This window comes from Chelonia mydas, chromosome 2, assembly GCF_015237465.2.
Source record: "Chelonia mydas isolate rCheMyd1 chromosome 2, rCheMyd1.pri.v2, whole genome shotgun sequence".
NCBI lineage: Eukaryota > Metazoa > Chordata > Testudines > Cheloniidae > Chelonia > Chelonia mydas.
The window spans coordinates 149,912,783-149,932,940 of NC_057850.1; the positions used below are offsets into that span (position 1 = coordinate 149,912,783).

At 41.7% G+C, this 20,158-nt stretch overlaps 1 protein-coding gene across 2 annotated transcripts in view; it reads left to right on the plus strand.

The window, feature by feature from the left end:
• Nucleotides 1-20,158, plus strand: part of ERP44 (endoplasmic reticulum protein 44) — a 124,407-nt gene that overhangs the window by 10,311 nt on the left and 93,938 nt on the right. Inside the window, exons 1-2 of one of the 2 annotated variants that reach the window (XM_027824290.3) lie at nucleotides 9,865-9,995; nucleotides 10,718-10,790. In XM_027824290.3, coding sequence (XP_027680091.1) covers nucleotides 9,993-9,995; nucleotides 10,718-10,790 — 76 coding nt within the window. In that variant the 5' untranslated portion in view covers nucleotides 9,865-9,992. Of the gene's footprint in view, nucleotides 1-9,864; nucleotides 9,996-10,717; nucleotides 10,791-20,158 lie in introns of those variants that run through there. The other variant, XM_037893430.2, reaches the window with a different exon arrangement.

Consider the following 20,158-nt stretch of genomic DNA (forward strand, 5'->3'; position numbering starts at 1 on the left):
AAATCCACACTATTAAGTCTGCTGAATAGTATTAGCAAAAAGAAAAGGAGTACTTTTGGCACTTTAGAGACTAACAAATTTATTTGAACATAAGCTTTCGTGAGCTACAGCTCACTTGCTCAAATAAATTTGTTAGCCTCTAAGGTGCCACAAGTACTCCTTTTCTTTTTGCGAATACAGACTAACACGGCTGCTACTCTGAAACCCAAATAGTATTAGTTTCATAAACAGGGTAAAATAAGACATCTTTTATCTGTGCTGTCCTACATCATTTTATATTTTTTTCTCCTGTTTTCACTTCCCGAATGTGTATTTTTATAAACTACACCACCTCTAGGTGATTTTTGCAATAATTACAGAAATAAAATGAAAAACTGGCAAAAAGCCAAAACATATCAGCCTTAACAAAACTTCCCACTCCTGCATAGATCTTGGTTTACATCAAACTTCTCTATCAGCAAAGAAGAGTAAATAGGTACACCTGAAAATCAACTGACAGGTATTTTGAATTAAGGGAAGAGAGTTTGTTCCAAAGCCTAAGATGCTCATGTGGTATGCTTTACCATGAGCCCTTTCTCTTTTTAAATCAAAGGAAAATCCAGCTCAAGTTCCTCTGATCACAACTGTAACAGTAGGGCACGGGGAGAGTTGGTCTCAGATCAGAGCAAACACTTTAAACTTAATCCTGAAACCAAAGTGCAAATAAGGGAGTACAGGAGCAATGTACTGCTGCAGAGCCAAGCTAAATATTAAGGTATAGCCCCACATGGAGCACACTATAGTAGTCCAGTCTGGAGATGACACAGGCATGGCTTGCAGTGGAAAGGTCTTTGTCTAAAAGAAACTGCCACAGTTTCCTAACCAGATGCAGATGAGTGCCGGGGTTGGGGAAGGGGAATATTTCTGGTCATGACTGCTGTGTGATTGTCCAACAGTAGCTATGGTTCCAACAATACCTTCAGATTACGAACATGATTCATAGATATGGGGGGCATCCACCCTCAGCTATGAAGAAGATATTTTCTAATTTATCTTTTAGTATACAGATATGTATGTTAACCTGTGAGAAATTCCTTCCGGTGAGATTATTTTGTCTGAAATATTCATTTTGATCACCTCTCGTCTCCCAGAGATTAAAATCACTATATCTATTTTTATGTCCTGAGCTAGATTAATGTAATTTTTTCACAAAATATTCATGCTTTGATTCAAATTGATTGCTAAATGCTAGAGCCATTCTCACTCTGTTAACTTTTGAGAAATCCTTGATTTAGCCAAGGGATGGAACCTCTTATGACTAAGGCATCTGACTTTTATTTATTTCAGATTATAAAATAAATCTTTGGATTAAAGAAAGAATTAGATTGTGTGTTGTGGTAGGAACCTCTGTATTTAAGCTTTCCATTCTAACCCCTGTTTTCAGAAGGCCATCTCTTCAAATCTTTCACTTTTCAGGCTGAAATTTCCCAGGTTTGTCTTTGCCCAAAGGAGAAAATCTCTCTTTTTTTTGTAGTATAAGCAAAATTAGTTCAGCCATTTTGGAGCACGAAGAGTATTTTATATGAAATCTCTTTGTGATCTTCATTAAACAGGTATAGTAGGGTTGGGCATTTGACTGATCAAAAATTGTCAAATATTTTAAAGCAACAGTCTATTAGAACAGTAACAAAAAAAGAGTCAACCTTTATGGTTTCCAATAGACTTAACCTTAGATATTCATGTCTAATGACAAAAACGTTACTTAACTGAGTTATTTTAACACAGAAAAATGCAAAAAACAATTAAAGGAAGTTCTAAAAAATGAAAGAATAATTACCTTTTAGCAATGTTAGACTAATATTTAAATGTGAACATTATTCAAGACTGAAGTTACAAAAGAAAAAAATGAAATTAAATAGAAATAAAACAATCAGAGAGCAGATATTTTTTAAAAGAGTCATTTTTAAATGCACATATACTAGTCAGGCAGCAGACCAATTCTTCAGGGATCTTGCATTTCACTATCTTCTTTTTCTTCATCTGCTTCATCTATATCTTTTTCATTGTCATAATCACATTAATCGGTATCCCCTTCATCTGATGAATACTGAATCAATTCTTCATCTGCCATTTTCTTCTTTAGTCTTGAATTTTGATACATGGTCACTACTTTTCAGCAGAGGTGGTCTGAAGTCTATTTCTGGTTTTTGCATGTACGATTCCCCAAACTGACCACTGTCACCTGGAGTAGAGCACCCACAGGGGGTCACATCTTGAAGAACCTCAGTTACTGCGCAAGCTGAGTAACCTTCTCTTTACATTTTCTGAATGAACTCAGCTACAGGTTCAAACAGTGAAATGAGTGAGTTTTGCATCCAAAAGACATCATCATCAAAAATGTCAGTGCGGATTACTCGGGAACAAGACTTGGCCACCTTTTTTTCAACAGCAACTGATTGAAGAGCTAGATAATAGAAGTTGCCCATTGAGTATGACAGGTAATGTGGATGAAATTGAGTGCTTTACTAACTGATTCTGAAAAATAGCTGCTGGTACTTGTTTATTTTTTAAAAACTTGACAATGCTTTTCACTTTTTTCACGTATAATAAAGCTGTCAGATCTTCAACATCAACACTGAAAAGCTGCATCATATGAGCAGCACATCCATAACACAGGTTTCAGAGTAGCAGCCGTGTTAGTCTGTATTCGCAAAAAGAAAAGGAGTGCTAGTGGCACCTTAGAGACTTAATGAGCACGAAAGCTTATGCTCAAATAAATTGGTTAGTCTCTAAGGTGCCACTAGTACTCCTTTTCTTTATCCATAACACAGAAGCCGTGGATACTCCTTTATCTACTTAGCCCATCCTCCTTGCCAGAGGATGTTGTGATGGTCAAGACTATAACAGGGTTCAAAAAAGAACTAGATAAATTTGTGGAGCATCATGCATCAATGGCTGTTAGCCAGGATGGGCAGGGATGGTGTCCCTAGCCTCTGTTTGCCAGAAGCTGGGAATGGGTGACAAGGAATGGATGACTTGATGATTTTCTGTTCATTCCCTCTGTCTCACCTGGCATTGGCCACTGTCAGAAGACAGGATACTGGGCTAGATAGACTTTTGATCTGACCCAGTATGACTGTTCTTGTGTTCTTATAATAGTGATGACTAGTTATTATAGATTTAAAAATCCTGTTAATAAATTTCTTTTCTTGAAAGAGATGGTCATGGCTACCTAATCAAATACTAAAGTGAGAAAGCAAAAATTGAGGCATGGCTTTACTCAGTGCACATATATAATCTCCTTCAGGGAGGGAATGTCAATGGAAAATGACATGCCATTTTTTCTGTATTCAATTAATTTTTTTTCAATTGCATTTAGAAGGCATTTCAGTAGAACTGACTCTACCTTATTTTTCCAAAGAAAGATATTTTAAAAATATAATAGATAAAAATGTATAGCTGTACTTTGATCTAGCTAAAGAAAAACCTTATGACAGTCTAGTTAAAACTATCAAAACAAAATCCAGAAAACTGAATTAATTAGTTAGGAAATATTTCTAGAAAGGTGGAACCTGATTAGCTCATTGGTTTCTGAAGCAAAGCAAAAGTATAGTATGCTGTAGTAATGGAGGCCATTTGGATAGTTTTTTTTTTTTCCCCCCATGATTTTCTTCCTGTCACATATGTCATGATAACAATCCAGCTCCTTTCCACCTCAATAGGATCACTTGTCATAGCTAGTTCCAGACACTTAAGGATAAGATTTGCTATGATCAGGGGCGGCTCTACCAATTTTGCTGCCCCAAGCAGTCACCACTGAATTGCCAGGCAGAGCTGCAGCCCAAAAGCCACCACGGCAGGAAGAGTGGTGGAGCTACCACCGAATTGCCACCGTGGGACACGGACTGCCGCCCCAAGCACCTGAAGCCGGCCCTGGCTATGATTAGGGGTGCAGAATCAGTACAATCTGGAATTTCATAAATTCAAAGATATTTGAAAGCAGATGCAACTGGCGCACCTGAAAACCTTTGCTAAATGCACTGCAAACCTTCTTCTACCCCTATAGGCAGGAAAAGAAGTGCTCCACTTTCTGCTCCACTTTACTGAACTAACCACAACAGTGGGGGATTAAAAAAAAAAAAAAAGGAACCAGATGGGGCTCAGATTTTTTCCAGTTACAGGAACAAAAATCCCATTTTGCCCCTCCAAAATTCCACCTACACAAAAGAGAACCTGGAAAGCTCTTTGAAAGAGATTGTCTTGACCCCTACAAAAATTGGTCACACTGGATTTTGGTTTTTGGGAAGCTGTCATCTTTAGCTAAAAAATTTTTTATATATAAAAAACCCTACCCGTATTTAACATATTGCTCTATTTGCCTAGTGACTCCAGTGCAACTGTTACAGAACAATGTAGCCCAAATAGATATGTCAGCTCTCACAATAATTAGTAAATATAAGGCTAGAAATACCAGGTTCAAATAAAAAAACAAAGTATAAATAATCTTGTTTGTGTATAAATAATCTTGTTTGGTGGTTTGTGTTAGCTGTTGTCCCAAGTTAGTGATTGTAACTACAATAGATAGATTTTTTTTTTAAAGTGGCTGTATTTATAATGTTTATATTTTTCAAATCAAGTTGTAGCTATAGCTGTTGTACAAAAATACGAATAGTAGAAAAAACTTATGTAGTTATGAAAAGTTGCAGCTACCACATTTTTTCAGTAAAAACCTTTAAGAAGTGATTGTTCCTGAAGGCTTTATGAACTAATCAGTTCAGCGAGACATCTTTATAGTACAAAAAATGCAAACAGTATTATGCTTAATCACCAAATAAGGACTGGCAGTACTCAATAAATCTTAATTATGGGAATGTTCAGGATCACTCTTGGGTGTTTCTGTACCAATTAAGGGTTAAACTGTCCTCGCTGTCTGATTCAGTGCTACTTTCTCCTGGGATTGCTCACAACTTGTATCCACCTGCAACAGGCTGCAAACCCTTGTGCTTCCTGTTGCCTGCCAGGTTAATGCAAATCTCAAAGCAGCAGAAGATTAGCACTGTGCAGAAAGAGAAATGTACCTGGGGACTGAAAGTCAGGCACAGAATCCTGTGAGGTTAGGGCTTCAGATAGTAGCTCCAATATGTCAATCTGGATTAGAAATGGGATAGAGCTGTTTACCAGGCACAAAAATAATTTCCTGGTAGAGAGGAGAGGCAGTTGGTCCTGTGCCTTTAGCAGAAAGAAAGGTAAATGAAAGGTTTAGTGAGACTAAACTAAGCTATTACTGTTAGTCGCCTTTCAGATGCAATGCTAATTGGAAACCATGATGCCCCAGGGAATAATAGATTACCTATATCCTCCAGACAGTTTATATTGGAAGTGAAGACCTCTATTTCATGATGTGAATTTCAAAAAAAGAAAGAACCTGAAATACCATAGGTCTAGCCTAGTGCTTGCTTTTTAAGACTGTCTTATTCACACACTCATTTAAACCACTTCAGTATTTTTGCAAGGAAGTATTTAAAATAAGAAATTTGACAAATGGATTTTGCCTATCCAGGTCTGCCTCTTCTGTTCAGTTAGCAATTAGTGTGTGCAAACACCAGTGAATAGAGTAAAATGTGGGGGAAAGAGTCACTTAATAATCAGAATAAATTAAAGTAGTAGTAACATGGAACTCATTAATTTGGACATGCAATGTGGGTATTGAGTAACATTGCTGTCACCTTAGGTTAAAAAAAAATTGGTGCATAGTTGGGGTTGGAACGGATATTAAACCCTAGTGCTTCAGGGTATAAGTCAAACCCTACATGACAGAGGGAGGGGAATTTCTTTTTTCTACGGTGGACATTATTCTGTAACTGCCCACTATAGGGTTTCTTGTACCTTGCTCTGAAGCATCTTTGAAGAGATGGGATCCTGGACTAGATGGACCATGGTCTAATCCAGTGTGTCAAGTCCTTTATTAAGATCAGCCAACTTTATCTCAAGTCTTTTTCCATTATATTTACCCTAAGGTCCCACCTATACCAGGTACAGGCAAGTCAGCAGATCTGTTCCGATTTGTAGTGTGCATTAAACATGTCCAAGGCTGTAGCCTGTGGAAGATGAGCAAAGTACCATTGATGCTACAGTTTGGTTCAGTGTTGTATCCAGTTCCCTTGACCTGAATGTGTTGTAGATGTGCACTAACTTCCCGTTTCTTTTGGCCATGCTTGGCTTGTTCTTCCACTGGAACTTTTAGAGGAGGAAACTGCTCAAAAGGTACATAGGAACTGTTAATAAGAAGCCCAGGTTACTCCATGTTCTACTTAAGTGTATGTTTATCTCAAGATCAGTCCATTTTTAAGTATCAAATGTACAAAAAGTCTCCTTTTCACAGTGAGAAGTATTCCCCCTCCCCCATTCTTCTATCGCTTAAGAATAGGGAAACAGATCTCACTGAGACTTTCCACCAAAAATCACATTTGGGTTGAAACAAAGTATTAAGTTCAACTACAAAGGAGAATGTTTTAGAAAGTTATGAGGTTACAAATAGACCCAATGAAACTCTAAGATAGCCCTTGCTTAGTAGTAAATACCATAATAGCCATTTATTTAATAAAGTTATTGGAGACCATTGAAGGTGTATTCCATGAAACTCTGTTGGTGAAAAGGTTTTCTTAGTGGATTTGTTGGCTGAGTTGAGTTAGTTTGTTCCTGTTTGATGTTTGACTTTAAAAGCTGCTGTGCGTATTGTACTATTACAAAATTAAGTAAGTGTCAAGGTATCTAGAGGTCTTATAGGTGACTTTTTTATTATTATTTAATCTAAATAAATATTTTTAAATATACTACTACTTTCTGATTACCTCAATATTTTTGTTCTGGCACATTTTGTTTAGCAGTATGCTTTTAAAAGCATACCTTCAATGCCTGTTTTTGAACAAGAATGCAATTGACATTCAGAGATGATTTCCTCAAAAGGATCTTGTTTGTTGCCCAAGGGTGGCATTCATAGACTTCACTAGAAGCCAAGATAAAATTTGTCAGAACAGTGTAGCTCCTTAGCAATTTAAATAAGGAAACTGCATCTCCCTTCATGTTGAATATTAATAGTAATTTAAAAAAAAACTTCTTTCATCTCATGGATTATTGGGTCAAAAGGCGATGTTTTCTTGCCTTGGGCAGTTTATATATTAAAAACCTCTGAACTGAACATAAACGTTGCATATTGATTGGCATAATGTTTCATATAAGAAGATACACTTTTTTTTTTTTTTTTTTTTTTTTTACATTTAGCCTTATCCATCCATTGTGAAGGTTTTGGCATCCTCAGCTGTTTTGTCAATATGTTGATATGTCACAACTTTTTACAAAGATATTGGACTCCATTCTTTTATACTTCTCATGAGAAATGGAATATTTCAGTAGCTTCAGACTAATGGAGCTTTGGGGAAAGGTATACTGTACGCTAGTTTTAACAAAAATGAGAAATGAGTGTCTAAGTGCCACTCTATCTTCACTGCAATGTCTGAAGACTCTGTTTTTTGGGCTTTGTTTCAGTAGAGACAGCTAGTTGTACCAAACCTTGGTGCAATAACAGACTTCGAGAACGCTACCAAACATTTTACTTTTTCTTTAAGGCTCCTCTCTTTGAAGGGTTTGCCTCACATGTTTGTAATGGAAATGCTAGTTTATATTTTGTTTCTCTGGATTGGGGTATGGTTTTATCTTGGTCAGTGAACCCTGTACTTGGTTTTCAGTAAAGTACATGCACATCGTGGTAAGATGTATTTTACAAATATGAACATAAAAACTTAGGGAGTTCCTGCCCCATTTAAAGTAAGCATATATTACTAAACACCATGATAATGTAAAACTAGTATTTTGACTCTGAAACCAGGTTACCACAATAAACATGCAGGTGATAAAATTTGTTTTCAGAAGTTGTGGCCACTGCTACAGTAACACTATGCTAACGACAGATTTGTGGCTTTAAGAAATTATACCCTTTCAGGTTGATATGTCAGGGGATCTGACATGCTGAAACTGCAATGCAGGTGGAGCGTCACACAGAAGCCTGTCACAAAGGTTCCTCTGCAGACCTGTGTGGTATATCTTAGAAGGTCCCACTTTCTGGAGGTTTTTTCTTAGTTTTTCAGGATTTGGAGAAGATATCTGGACGTCATGTTCTTGTCTTAATGGGAAGACCATCAGAGGAGACTAGTCCCAAAACCCAGTAGTCTTCAGGGAAATAATTTCAGACTCTCAGTTTTTTGGGACTTCACAATTCTGCAGTAAGGATAAATCTATTCTGTGGAGGAGACGGAACATTTTCTGGAGCTGGGTTGAGACTGTGGAATCATAGAATATCAGGGTTGAAAGAGACCTCAGGAGGTCATCTAGTCCAGTCCCCTGCTCAAAGCAGGACTAATCCCCCATAGTTGCCCCAGATCCCTAAATGGCCCCCTCAAGGATTGAACTCACAACCCTGGGTTTAGCAGGCCAATGCTCAAACCACTAAGGACCATCACAAACTTCCACCTTCCACTCCAAGTGCAAGGTGCATTTTGTTGACCTTGCTTTCTGTTACATAAATATATAGCAATGTATATATTTTTAAAAACCCAAACTGAAACCCTATCAAATTAAGACACTCCAGTGCACAAACTTCTCTCCCTGAGACGACAACAAGTGAGACAGGTGTATAGTCATATTGCTTAAAGAACGGCTGGAAGGCCTTCAGATGCCATGCTGATGACCATGGTATAAAAACTTATATAGACTAGAATTCCAAGACTTCAACAGTCCATGTATGAGAGAGGTACTGAAAAACAGCTACTGTAGATACACTGTCTCAGTAATAGACATCTTGCTTTCTATAAGCTTTCCCCTAGATACCATTGTTTTTTAGAAAATCAAAAAGGACCAGGTTGAGTGATACAGATAACGCCTTACTGTTACATGTTACCATGGTTTTCCAAGCTGATTTACATATGCCTAAGTGAACGTTCCAATGTTCCTAACATCTAGGGGAGACCTGTCACTTGAATTATGATGGTACTGGAATCTAGAAAATCTAAAATCAGTATCATAGATGCTTAATGGGAATTGATAATAAAAGCTAGATAATCCCAGTAGGGGAAAAAGAGAGACTTTGCTTACATCCCTTCACATACCACTTGAAAAGTATACATAGATTTAGGGCTGTAAGTCTCATTTATGCTACAATACAATAATTACAAGTACTGTTAACGTGAGCCAAAATAAACTCAATCTCCATCCCAAATGAGGCAATTGCTTCTGTTTTTTTTCCCCTTCTCCACCTTTCCTGGGATTCTTGGTCCACCTCTTCCTTTAAGGCTTTGTCTTAATTGACACAAAGATCTCTCTCTCTCGATCTCTCTTTTAACAATAGTTTATCTCATTGTAATATCCTAACTGGAGATAGGGCAGTTGTATAATTCAGAATGAGGTAACTAGGTGAGGTCAGCAGTCTTATGCCCCTCCTACTACCCCAGGGTTGACCTTGCCTCATTTACATTGTGGTAAAAGGACAGTGTCTTGTCTCCACTATGTTTTTACAGTGGGATAGCTAACAAGCATTAGTTATTCTGTGGTTAAATTTCTCCTATTTTATTAGTGAAGATTTAGCTGTGGTGTGTCTTGTCTTCTATTCCACCTTCCCTTCTGTGATGGCTGATTTCTGCGTTAGGAATGGCCTATGCAGGAGACCATTCAGCCCCTGTGTCTATGCACGAAAAGTGAAATTGATAAGCTAGTGTGGTTTCTTCACACAGCTGCAAGTGAAACTGTCTAGTTCTCATACATTTTCCTTTGGTGCTTTTGCCCCCTCTCTACCTTCCAGATTTCCCTGCACCACAAAGGAATCTTAATCTTTGCAGAGAGGAGAATGGAAGGCAATGTGATACCCAAAACCTCATCTGTTATTGATTATATCTTGTCTGGCTTGAAATGTTTTTTCTACATTTAACTGCTAATCACGCTATTAGACTCTTTTTTTAAAACAAATGGTAAGTAAATGTGGATAGAACTTGGTATTGCCATAGTAATTACACTGAGTCCAGATATGTAACTTAATTTTATAATTGAAGCGTCTAACTGTCATGGTGATAGGTTCTGTAAACGTTTAATACAGTTGAATGCCATTGCATTCAAGGACTGAAGAGATGTGAGGAACCATAGAAAATGAGGATATGAAAACAAAGCTAGTTCAGCTGGGCACAACTGCAATTTAAAAAAACCGAAACAAACAAACAAAAAAACCCTCTTAGCTGAAAACTCTTAGATGGGGCTAACACTGTACTCCTAAATCTTTCTCTGTGGAGTAAGACAATTGGATTGCTAATATGTGGCTTTCATTTCACTGCTAGGAGTAAATGGACTGGTCTTCTGTTTTTAAAAATATAAATTTCTGAATAGAGATTTTTTTTCTTCAAGGCATAGAAATTACCTGTAATATTTACTGAACATATTTGGAACTGAAAGAATAGGGAGGAAAAATTGAATAGGTTATAACCAGATAATACTTTAACTGCATGAGGGGTTTATACATACGTAAATAAAGTTTAATTACAAATTTGTAGTGCCTTTTTCTGAAACTACTTGAATTTTTGCTATGTTATGTATTGTCATTTTTAACCTATGATGTTTAAAATCTGTGAGATACGTTATTTCTCAATGTTGAAACATTATAAATGTTAAATATAGATTTAAAACCTGTTTCTTTTTACAGGTATCGTGGCTTCTGAATCCAGCAAGAAGTGAAATAACAAGTCTAGATAGTGGAAATATAGATGACATTTTAAGTAAGTACTTTGAAACTTCTTGTCTTTGCATGCATCTACAACTGTTCTTTACTTGTGTGTAAAACATGGGTTATTGTCAGATTAACTTTTGACCGGTGCTTTGAAAATTGCTATGTTGCAATGTTAAGTATTACACTTTTGTCAGTGTCTTTGCCCAGAATTGATTCTCTGAACGGAAGGGTTACTTTGAAAATTATCTTGCTGTTGTTTAAATTAGGATCTTAAGAGACTAAGAAAAAACTTGATGTCTGAAATGAATACATTATTAGTGAATGTGGGAAGTGTGACAGGTTCCCCCCAGGGTGCCACCTGAAACTGGGGTACCACTGAGCCCTCTGACCCACCAGCCTGGGCTCCCTCTCACACTGTGCTGCTGTGACAAGCTGCAAAGTACTCCAAGCTTGCACTTTCACCAGCATTCACACAAGTAGGGACACACCCAGCTGCAGTTACTTGCAGACTCGCTAACCACCAGCCTCCCAGCCTAGGACCCCAGAGCAGTACCGTCCTGCCCTGGTCAATCTGGCCAGTATACGGGTTTAATACCCGGTCCGTCTCTCCCTCAATATGAAGAGGACCATGCATAGCTTGTGGTAAATGAGCTGAGATTTTCCCCAGATACCTTAGTCAAACTCACACTGGTTTGGATTAAAACATAAAATAAGTTAAAATCTATCTTTTTATAGATAATAAAGTGATTATAAGTGATAGCAAACAGATCTAAGCAGATTACCGAGTAAATAAACAAAAACACAAACTGAGCTTAACATACTAGATAGGTTGGAGATGAATTAGCAAATTCTCATCTTGAGTGATAAACAGGCTGGCAGATTCTTGAGGCACAAGCTGCCTTTGCTTTGCAGCTTGGGTTTCCCAGGTTTTAATACACAGACTAGAAATCCCTTTAGCCTGGGACTATCACATCCGCCAGTTCAGTGTTTGTTCCTCAGGTCTTTCCAGCTGGGGTGTTGTAGGGAGAATGAGGTACCATCATTATGTCATGTTCCCCTTTTATATCTTCTTCCCACTTTTTGGAAAGCTCTTTTGCTGTGACGTGAGTCAAACCGTTCCCATTGTGTAGAGCTACCTCTGAGAGGTTTCTATTGTACACAGTTCCTGGAGTAATCCTTTGCTTGTGTGCATTTCCTCAATAAGCCATTAACATTGTTTGACCTTTTTACTATTGTACCAGAAAGGCTGCTTGTGGGTGTTTTCAACCTCACAACATGTTTCACATACATAGCCAAACTTCATAGCTTCACATATGACGATAGCACATACAATCCAACAAGATATTAATGTTTAGCAGATCAAGACTTTTAGAATGATACCTCACAACAATGCATACTTTGTGCAAAACATATCCTAATTACATGACAGTGGTGAATAAGGGGGTGCCAGGGTATCACAAGAAGATTTTATATAAGAAAAATCTGTCGATAAAATGTTTGAGAGAGATCATCAAGCAGCTGAAACCTGCAAAAGATCCTAGTAGTCTTTCTTGGATAAATTATGCTTTTATTCTTGTAAGTGATATCCAGACACCACAGTTATTCACCCAATTTGAAATACACAGACAAATTGACAAATCAGTTATTGCTGTCTTATTGTGTTTACTTTATGCAGTCAGATGATGTTCCTTGCATGAACATTCTTCATCTAGAATCTAATAAATACCCAGTTTGCCTAGGGGTAAACTTTGACTGTGTTTTGCCTGACTAAATTTTTCTGTACACTTCAAATAGGTAAAGTAAAGTGGCTTTCTAATACCAGAAGTTAGAACTGTAAAATAAAAAGGTTGTATGGTACTGCAGGATTGTTTCGTATAGTAACTGTATGATTCTGAATTGGCCAGTCTAGTTTTAAATTTCTTAAGTGATCTGACAATGGAAATGATGGAAGCCCTTTTCCAAGGACATTTGTCATTTTTTCCTAATATACATTTTAAATGGTCATTTTCTTAATTTCATCCTATTACCCTTCTCAATAAGTACTTCATGATTCTTTGGGCCAGCTTAAATTCCTACATCTTCTGTGAATGTTCTTTAGCCTATTTAACACCACATAGACACAAAGATAATTAGAGAAAATCTTAAATAAGGCCAAACCTCACACTTATCTCTGCAGTACCCTGTGGACACTTTGTTCCCCCACCCTCTTCAATTCATACTCCCAGGGGAATTCTGCACCAAAAAATTAAAAATTCTGCACAAAATATTTTAAAATTCTGCATATTTTATTTGTCAAAAAACAAAATGTCATCACATCAGTTTCAATTATTTTGGTGATTTATTTAAATATACCAGTCAATCAATATGTCTGTAACAATACAGACAACAAAAAAGATTCTCCTAGGAGTAGAGAGTTAAAGAAACACCTATGACAACCCCGTTCCTGTTTCTCTGTTATGCTTTTGTTGGGTACTTCTTGAGGGAAAGCTCTGCCTCTCCGATCCCAGAAACCCACTCTCCCTGCCCCCCTGAGCCCATCTGCAGGGTCCCCCCCCAGCCCAGACACCGCAGCCCCCTACCCCTGTCCCAGAGTCCAGCCGCGGGGTGTGTCCCGTCCCGCCCCCCTTCTTCCCCCCGGGCCAGACACCCAAATCCCCTACCCCCAGAGAGAGAAACAGCCAGATGTTGGATCCTGGTCATGTATGCAGTTTCCTACACACTGTCTCCTTCCTTCAAGACATGCTGGGAACTGCAGCTGCTCGGAATCCTCCAGCTCCCCTTCCCTCTGGCGGTATACTGTATTTGCAAGCTGGAGAGCCAGGCTCTGCTCGGTTCAGCCACCCCTAGTGGTGGCCAGCAGCTCTGCAGCACCAATTCTGCAGGGGAAAATGAAATTCTGTGTAGAACATTAATTCTGCACAAATTCTGCATTGCACATTAGTGCAGAATTCCCCCAGGAGTATATTCAATACCTTGCATTTTATCATTTTTTGTTTTTAGTCTATCAGTCAGTTTCAATCTGAGTCTTCATATCCAAGCCAATTTTAATTAATTTTGAGAGTAAGATTTCAAGAAAACACTATTTAAATGCTATTCTAAAATCCACTTTGTATTCTGTTCATGTAGTAACTCTGACCTGAAGAAGAGCTCTGCGTGGCTTGAAAGGTTATATCTTTCACCAACGGAAGTTGGTCCAATAAAAGATATTACCTCATCCACCTTGTTTCATGTAGTAACTTTGGTTTTAGACAAAATTACAATCTGGCTTGTGTCTCAAGGTTTTTTTTTCTTGGTAAACTAGTGCTGCTTATTGACTATAGTGCTATTGTGCTTAAATAGTTAGTGATTTTTCCCCTCAGTATTTGTTCCATTATTTTGCTAGAGGTAAAAATGTAATTTACCAGATGGTAGTTACCAAGATCACACTCATTTATTAATTATGAGCCTATTTTTGCAGGCCCTCTCAGAAACAGAATTATAAGAAGAAATAAAGCAGCAGAGCCCTACTCACATTCACAGAGTACAGTATGGCAGATCACTGCAGAAAAGACTAAGCCACAGATGTATGTTGATTTCTCTAGGTGTGTACATATATAACCAAACATAGGAAATAATTCTTCCCCTCAGGAAGAAGGCCAACTGTCCAAATCAGCATTAGGGAATCAAATTATATAACATAATTTGATTTCAGAGCATTAAGGACAGATTATTTTAGGCAGGGTATCGAGTGCTGTGACACTATACCTAGGAGGACATCTACAAAGCCATAGAAAAGTTACAGCTACATCTTGTCTTCTGCTGTGGGTTGCCATGCCCGAATGTCCAGGTTATAGTTCCTGGCTTCTGCTGCAATTGCCACGCCTCACTACCAACTCCATTCCACCCCTCCCCCTCCAACCCCCCTAAGTAGCTGGCAATGAAGTGATGAGAGGGGCAAGTAGCCAAGATGTGGAAGGAAAAGTAAACAGTAAAGGGGCCTCTTTCCCCACCATTTCTTCTTTCTAGCTCTCCTAGCCTCCATATTATAAGTCTAGGAGTTTCCTCAGCATGCACCAGTACAAATTAAATCTGGTGTGACTACTGATGGTGATAACTCTCTTCCCCAGTGGTCAGGGACTTAGCATTTTGAACTGGGGAAGATTTTTAAACCACAGTACTCTCCTTAATATATAGGTCCTAACATAGGTGCCAAGTCCAGGCAGGCATCACCTCAGCCCTTTCCTTTGGTCATGAAAAATTTCAGATGGCATGAGGCCAACTCAACCCCTGTCAACTCTGGTGCAAAAACAAACTGGCACTGGTGCCTTTAGTCCCTCTACATGCATTCACAAGCAGTACTAATGTTGGTGAATAGTATTGCAAGTATGATCCTCTCATCCTAAAACGCCCATGGCCTACGTGTATCTGTCTGAAAAATATAAGAAGATACAAATCTGTTTCATGGGACTTTGGTCCTTCAAGTGCAATACAGATGCAGGTTATTTACCAGCTGTCTTAGTGATACAATGGGAAACTATGGAAAACTGAAACAGAGTCATCAGAAATGTCAATTTACAATTCTGGCTCCTCCCAGACACTGTGTAAAGGAATATAGATCATGTGGCAAACTGAAGCAGTCCCTGAAGTACAACAGGAGAAAATACTTCTCTGTTGTTGGGAGCTAGAAGAAGTACAGAGTGCTGTAGCTGCCCTCAGTTCCGTCAGAGTGATCTGCATGACTCCCAACTAGCCCTATCTAGAGTTGGAGAGACACACATACGATTTGGTGCCAGATTTTTTCAGTTTGGGAGTGTGCTTGAGCCACTCGCCTCCAGATCATCTCCTTGTGTTCAGGTGCAATACTGCAGGGATTCTAATGCTCCCTTTAGCTGTTCTGGCTCCACAATGATCTGTTGTTTTATGTGGCCCTCCAGCCAGGTCACTGCCCAGTCCATTCCCCTTCTGGGATTAACAGAAAAGGCCAGAAAATAGGAAACTTCAAGACTGTCTCCCTTTCCTCTGTCTGGAACTTGTTGTCTTCTTCGAATGATTGTTCACGGCCTTTCCAATTAGGTGTGCACGTGCCACGTGCACGGATGTCGGAAACTTTTTCCCTTAGCAGCTCCCGTTGGGACGGCAGGGGAGCCCCCTACAGTAGCGCCCTCGTGGTGGTGTATATATTACCCTGCCGGCCTGACCCCCCCCTTCAGTTCCTCCTTACTGTCCGTAGTGGCGTTGGAAATTTCTCTCTCTCGCTCGCGATCACTTAGCTTTTCATGCATAGTTATCAGTTAGTTATCAGTAGTTAGAAATCCATTGTCACAGGTGTCTGGAAGCTACTTCCAGCACCAGCCTTGGGCTGTGGGGCATGCCGCAAGCCCAGGGTTTTAAAGCTTGCGCCACGTGCCGCAAGTCTATGCCCAAGAGCAACCCCCACGACTCCTGTCTCCGGTGTCTGGGAGAATCTCATCAGGCAGAGTGCTGCAAGATCTGCAAGGCCTTTAAGTCGCGCACCAAGAAAGAGATTTTCACCTTAAGCAGTTGCTCATGGAGGCCATGGTAGAGCCTCTGACCGACCAGCACTGGCCCTGGCGTACTCAGTGCGAAGTGCCCCGGCATCCATGCGCGACCCAGCACTGCCCAGGCACCATAAATCATCAGCACCGAGACAGGACAACAAACTTCGGCACTGGTCGACTTCGCCGGCACTGACTAAGCGGCACAAGGAAGGGGAAAGAGGGCGCTCTCCCCAGAGAGCGACTAAGCCAACTCAAAGACGCTCCCAGCACGCAAAGACACATTGTGGGCCTCAGCCAAGACCCGGCGCCATCGACTCCGGTGCCACAGGCCCCCTTGAGTCCAGTACCTATCGAGTTTAGTGCCGACAAAGGGCTGGAGAAGGTCCTCGAACACCTCTCCGCACCCAACACTTTCGAGGCAGCAAAAGATCTCCGTCCAGAGGGAAGCCGGCAGTGGTGCACCGCTGTAGGTCACCGTCTCGGCACTGCTTCTGGTCGAGTTCAGTGTTCTATTATTCCCTGGCACCCATGACCCAGTGTGAGGTTACAGCACTGGAGGTGAACCAGCCACCACCACCCGCGGCGACTGCAAGCCGGTCCCTGACACCATCGGTGGCCTGGCACCGATGTCACCGGCCCCGAGTGCAAGACATCGGTCCCAAGACTCCCAGTACTGTTCGCGGTCCCGGTCAGCCAGGCACGTCTCCCTGGCACCCTGCAACCACTCAACGTTCGGCACCGCTCTGGTCCTCTCAGTCAGCGTCCTCTGGATCCGAGGCCGACTCCGGTCGCTTTCTAGCTATAGTAGACATAAAACAATAGCTAGCAGAGAATCCCAACCATCCTGGCAGCCGCAATGGGCCCCTCCGGGTCAGTGGCCCTTCTGGACCCCTTGGGCTTACCACCAGCAACAGGGCATCTCCTCCAGAGCATCTAGGTCTGGACAGTCTAGGCGATGCCATTCTAGGTCGCTGCACAGGCACCCATCAAGGACAAGGGAGGCCACTCTCTGTATGCCACCCCCGGACTCACAAGAGCAACCAGCGCCCGTAGGCCCAATACCCGAGATGGTGCCATGCTCTGCGACACCTCGAGAGGTGCCAGCCCCGCAGGGCCCTGAAGTGACCCAGGTCTGTGGGGACACACAGGAGGGTCTAGATGAGGACAACCAGCAGCACCTCACTTCCTCTTCTTCCCCAGACAAGGCTGTGGCAGGTACGTCAGTCTCAGGACCATCACCAATAGACCACAGGGCTCACCAGGAGCTGCTCCTCAGAATCGCCCTCAATATGGGCCTTCAGGTGGAAGAAACAGTCAAGCACAAGGATCCCATGGTGGACATTCTGGCCCCTGAGGGTCCCTCCAGAATCGCACTCCCTCTCATAAAGATCATATAGTCCGACTACAACACTATTTGGCAGACCCCAGCCTCCGTCATGCCAACGGTTAGGGGGTAGAAAGGAAATACTTCACCCCTTCCAAGGGCTACAAGTTCCTGTTCTGCCATCCAACTCCTTGTTCCCTAATCGTTTCAGCAGTCAACGAAAGGGAACGACACAGCCAACAAGCCTTGTCCCCCAAGGCCAAGGAAGCTAAGTGTTTGGACCTTTTCGGTAGAAAGGTCTACTCCTCTGGGGGCCTCCAGCTACGCATAGCCAACCAACAGGCAATCCTCAAAAGACACAACTTCAACTCTTGGACAGCAGTGTCCAAGTTTAAGGATCGCCTGCCCCAGGACGCACACCCTGAGTTTGCGGCTTTAATCGAGGAAGGGAAGGCGGTGGCTAAGACTTCCTTGCAAGCCTCCCTCGATTCAGCAGATGCTGCGGCCAGAACCATTGCTTCAGAGGTAGTCATGCGACGCTCAGCATGGTTCCAGGCGTCAGGCCTCCCTTCAGAGGTCCAGAATACCGTCCAAGACCCTTCTTTTGAAGGTTCGGGCATTTTCTTGGAGCAAACAGACTCCAGGCTGCATGGCCTCAAGGATTCTAGGACCATACTGAAGTCCCTAGGGATGCATATGCCAGCAACCCAGAGAAAGCCCTTCAAACCTCAGCCTCCGCAGCAGGGGCAGTATCAACCCCAACCCAGGCAGGAGCCGTATCGCAGGCGGGGCAGAAATAACAGTGCAGACAGAACAACACGCCTAACCAGGGCCAGAATAAGCCCCAACCTGGAAACAAGCAAGGGTTTTGAGGGCATGCCCGAGGACAGTGTACCAACCCAGTTCTGGGATCCATCCCCATGGTTTTTAAACCGATTATCCCACTTCTATCGTGTGTGGTCCCATATAACGTCGGACTGATGGGTCCTACACACGGTACAGGTGGGATACACTCTTCAGTTTTCCTCCTCCCCTCCCTCCCACCCACCTTCCCCATCCCTCTTCAGGGACCCCTTTCATGAACAGCTCCTTATGCAGGAGGTTCATTTGCTCCTCCAGATAGGTGCGGTGGGGGAGGTTCCGCAGAAGCAATGGGGAAAGGGGTTTTACTCCCATTACTTTCTAATCTCCAAGGCAAAGGGGGGTCTTTGACCCATTTTAGACCTTTGCGGACTCAACAAATTTGTGGTCAAACTCCGATTCCACATGGTCTCCCTGAGCACTATTATTCCATCTTTGGAGCTGGGGGATTGGTATGCTGCCCTCGACATGAAGGACACATACTTTCATATCGCTATTCATCCGGTGCACCGACGCTTCCTCCGGTTTTCCATAAACCAGCATCACTACCAGTTCACGGTTCTCCCATTCGGCCTCTCCACAGCCTCCTAAGTGTTCACTAAATGCATGTCGGTGGTGGCAGCCTTCCTGCGGAAAAGGCAGGTTCAAGTGTACCCATACCTTGACGACTGGCTTCTCGCAGGTCGTTCCAAGGAAGAGGTTCAGTCCCACGTGACAATGGCCATGGACACGTTTCACAGGCTGGGACTCCTCCTCAATGTGCCCAAATCTTCTCTCATATCACCCAAAGGTTAGAGTTCATAGGGGTATTCCTGGACTCGATACAGGCAAACACGAGCCTTCCACGCCATAGAGCAGATCGTAAATACAATGCTTCGATATCCCACTACCACAGTCAGGTGTCACCTACAGCTGATAAGACATATGGCAGCATGCACGTACGTGGATAAGCATGCCTGACTGAGACTAAGACCCTTACAAGCGGCACCTTAGAGACTAACCAATTTATTTGAGCATAAGCTTTCGTGAGCCACAGCTCACTTCATCGGATGCATACTGTGGAAAGTGTAGAAGATCTTTTTATACACACAAAGCATGAAAAAATACCTCCCCCCACCCCACTTTCCTGCTGGTAATAGCTTATCTAAAGTGACCACTCTCCTTACAATGTGTATGATAATGTAGCTCACGAAAGCTTATGCTCAAATAAATTGGTTGTAGCTCATGAAAGCTTATGCTCAAATAAGTTGGTTTGATTATCATACACATTGTAAGGAGAGTGATCACTTTAAATAAGCTATTACCAGCAGGAGAGTGGGGTGGGGGGAGGTATTTTTTCATGCTTTGTGTGTATAAAAAGATCTTCTACATTTTCCACAGTATGCATCCGATGAAGTGAGCTGTAGCTCACGAAAGCTTATGCTCAGATAAATTGGTTAGTCTCTAAGGTGCCACAAGTACTCCTTTTCTTTTTGCGAATACAGACTAACACGGCTGTTACTCTGAACCCTTACAAGCGTGGCTCGCACTGTCTTACCGTCCGTACAGAGATCCCCTGGACCTCGTGGTGATGATCCCAGGTCAGGTGCTAGAATCCCTGCACTGGTGGCTGGACCGACCAGTGGTCTGTGCAGGGGTCCCCTTCGCCAAGCCCCAACCTTCTCTGATGTTCGTAACAGACATGTCAGATCTGGTCTGGGGCGCACACTTAGGGTACCTGAGGACGCAAGGCTT